The sequence below is a fragment of the Ovis aries genome, chromosome 5 (genome assembly GCF_016772045.2).
Source record: "Ovis aries strain OAR_USU_Benz2616 breed Rambouillet chromosome 5, ARS-UI_Ramb_v3.0, whole genome shotgun sequence".
Taxonomy (NCBI): Eukaryota; Metazoa; Chordata; class Mammalia; order Artiodactyla; family Bovidae; genus Ovis; species Ovis aries.
The window spans coordinates 40178263-40180765 of record NC_056058.1 but is presented as its reverse complement, the minus strand read 5'-3'; the positions used below and the strand labels follow the sequence as shown (position 1 = coordinate 40180765).

The following is a 2503-nucleotide window of genomic DNA, read 5'->3' as shown; positions in this document are numbered from 1 at the left end:
ACCATCAGAAGAAACACAAGAAATGTAGTCCATTAAATACCTCTGTTTTTTCTCCATAAAATGAGTCTAATAATTCTTTTAATTTATATTTCATTTGAACCTACTTGTTTGACTAATTGCACTCATGGAGTGTCTCTATCTCAGAACCCATTGGAGATTATTCTTTTAGTAGACAATAACCCTGACTTAGAAATACCAAAAGCTCACTGCTGTGAACAGCATGTGTAGCAGCAGCCCACTACCTGCTCTTTGTATCCCTTTCCATGTCTGCTTTCTCATAAAGTATTGTTCTTCAAACTTGGACAAATTCTTTTATTAGTTTTCTGTTCTGTATAAACAAAATGCTGGGCTACAATCTCCCAGGAAATCTGGCAATATGAGAAGCACATTCTCATGACTAGTTCTTAGCATGGGTTGGCTCAAAAATTTGCCATTCCTTGCCATTCCTTTTACTTTTGACAATCTTTTCATGAATGAATTGGCCACAGGCCATTTTGCAGGAATTCACACATCCACCAAAAATTGGACTAAAAAGCACAGAGTGACTTGATATGGTAAAATTTCAATATTTACTACTAAATAAGCATACTTATGCCCATTTTTGGAGTATGAACTTCAAAATTTGCTGTAAAAAGAGTATGAACAAGATATTGAAACTGATGCATCCTCCAACAGTGTCACAGAACCTTAGAATAGAATCAGAAACATTTTAGATCTGGAAATTACCATCAAAGCAGAATTGAATTCCTTAATGGGTACAAATAAGAGAATTTCCTTATATAGCCTTTCATACAGCTGACAAATATTGACACCAGGGCCGTGCCCAGGTATCCATATTCTCAGATTTGTCTGTCAAGTTTTGAGCCAAAGTATAAGAAATACTTTAAGGGATAAATATTTACCTCTTAGATACTGTAAGCATAGAGATGTGGTTTGTCATCTGTTTTGTGGTTCCAGAGTTTCTATAGATGTGGCAGACTTTTAAAGAATGAAGATAGATTTTCTAACTCAAAATGAATCTTCTGTTCATTGCTTTTCTCAGAGCACCCAGCACCTCCTTGTTCCTCAGACTGTAAATGAGAGGGTTGAGTATGGGGGTGAAGATGGTATTAATCATGGAGAGTATTTCATCCTGCTCCAAAGTGTGAAAGGAGTGGGGAGTCATGTAGATGATCATGGCCGGCCCATAGTAGAGGCTCACTACAGCCAAATGAGAGGAGCATACAGCCAGGGCTTTCCTCCTGCCCGCTGGTGAGTTCATGTGGAGGACTGTGAGGAAGATGAGCATGTAGGAAGCCATGATGAGCCCTAATGGAAGAAGGACAAACACAATGCAGATGACAGACACCACCATCTCATAGAGGGAAGTGTCTTCACAAGAGAGCTTTAGGACAGCAGGCATCTCACAGAAGAAGTGGTGGATCTCCCTGGAGCCACAGAAGGGGAAATTCATGGTGTAGATGGTATTGAGGAGGGAATTTAGTGCACCTCCGCCCCAGGACACTAGAGCCATCTGCAGGCAGACTCTTGGGTTCATGATGACTGTGTATCTCAGGGGGTTGCAAATGGCCACATAGCGGTCATAAGACATAAGGGTCAAAAGGAGACACTCACCACCCCCGAGGGCAAAGAAAAAGAAAATCTGGGTTCCACAGGCAACTTTTGAGATGTTTTTCTTCCCAGAGAAAAAGTTGATGGCCATTTTTGGAACTGTGGTAGAAATTAACGCCAAGTCAATGAGAGAGAGATGGCTGAGCAATATATACATGGGGGTGTGGAGGTGGGAGTCCACCCAAATCAAGAGGATTAGGATGGCATTGCCAGTGAAGGCGATGATGTAGACCAGAAGAATGGAGGTGATGAGGATGCTGATGTACTGCAGCTCTGGGAAAAGTCCCAGGAGAAAGAAATCTGTCAATGTTTCATTTTTTTCATCCATGTTCCAATCTCCAGACTAGAATTAGAAGGTATGGGGGAAACAAAATTTTAAAAGTGCTGAATGGATAAGAAAGCTGTGGTACATATACACAATGGAGTATTACTCAGCCATTAAAAAGAATACATTTGAATCAGTTCTAATGAGGTGGATGAAACTGGAGCTGATTATACAGAGTGAAGTAGGCCAGAAAGAAAAACACCAATACAGTATACTAATGTATATATATGGAATTTAGAAAGATGGTAATGATAACCCTGCAAAAAGAGACACAGCAAAAGAGACACAGATGTATAGAACAGTCTTTTGGACTCTGTGGGAGAGGGAGAGGGTGGGATGATTTGGGAGAATGTCATTGAAACATGTATAATATCATATATGAAACAAATCGCCAGTCCAGGTTCGATGCATGATACTGGATGCTTAGGGCTGGTGCACTGAGATGACCCAGAGGGATGGTATGGGGAGGGAGGAGGGAGGGGGGTTCAGGATGGGGAACACGTGTATACCTGTGGTGGATTCATATTAATGTATGGCAAAACCAATACAATATTGTAAAGTAATTAA

General features: G+C 40.7%; 1 protein-coding gene across 1 annotated transcript; it reads right to left on the bottom strand.

The window, feature by feature from the left end:
• Positions 1-1003: 1003 nt before the first annotated feature.
• On the bottom strand, positions 1004-1939 carry LOC101103645 (olfactory receptor 2M2-like). Its single transcript, XM_004009447.2, has one exon. It carries the CDS (start codon positions 1937-1939, stop codon positions 1004-1006), a length of 936 nt encoding a protein of 311 aa, XP_004009496.2.
• Between the last annotated feature and the right edge of the window lie 564 nt (positions 1940-2503).

What these genes read in the sequence shown, in the direction of transcription:
- LOC101103645 (XM_004009447.2), bottom strand. Translation starts at nt 1,939, where the DNA reads ATGGATGAAAAAAATGAAACATTGACAGATTTCTTTCTCCTGGGACTT.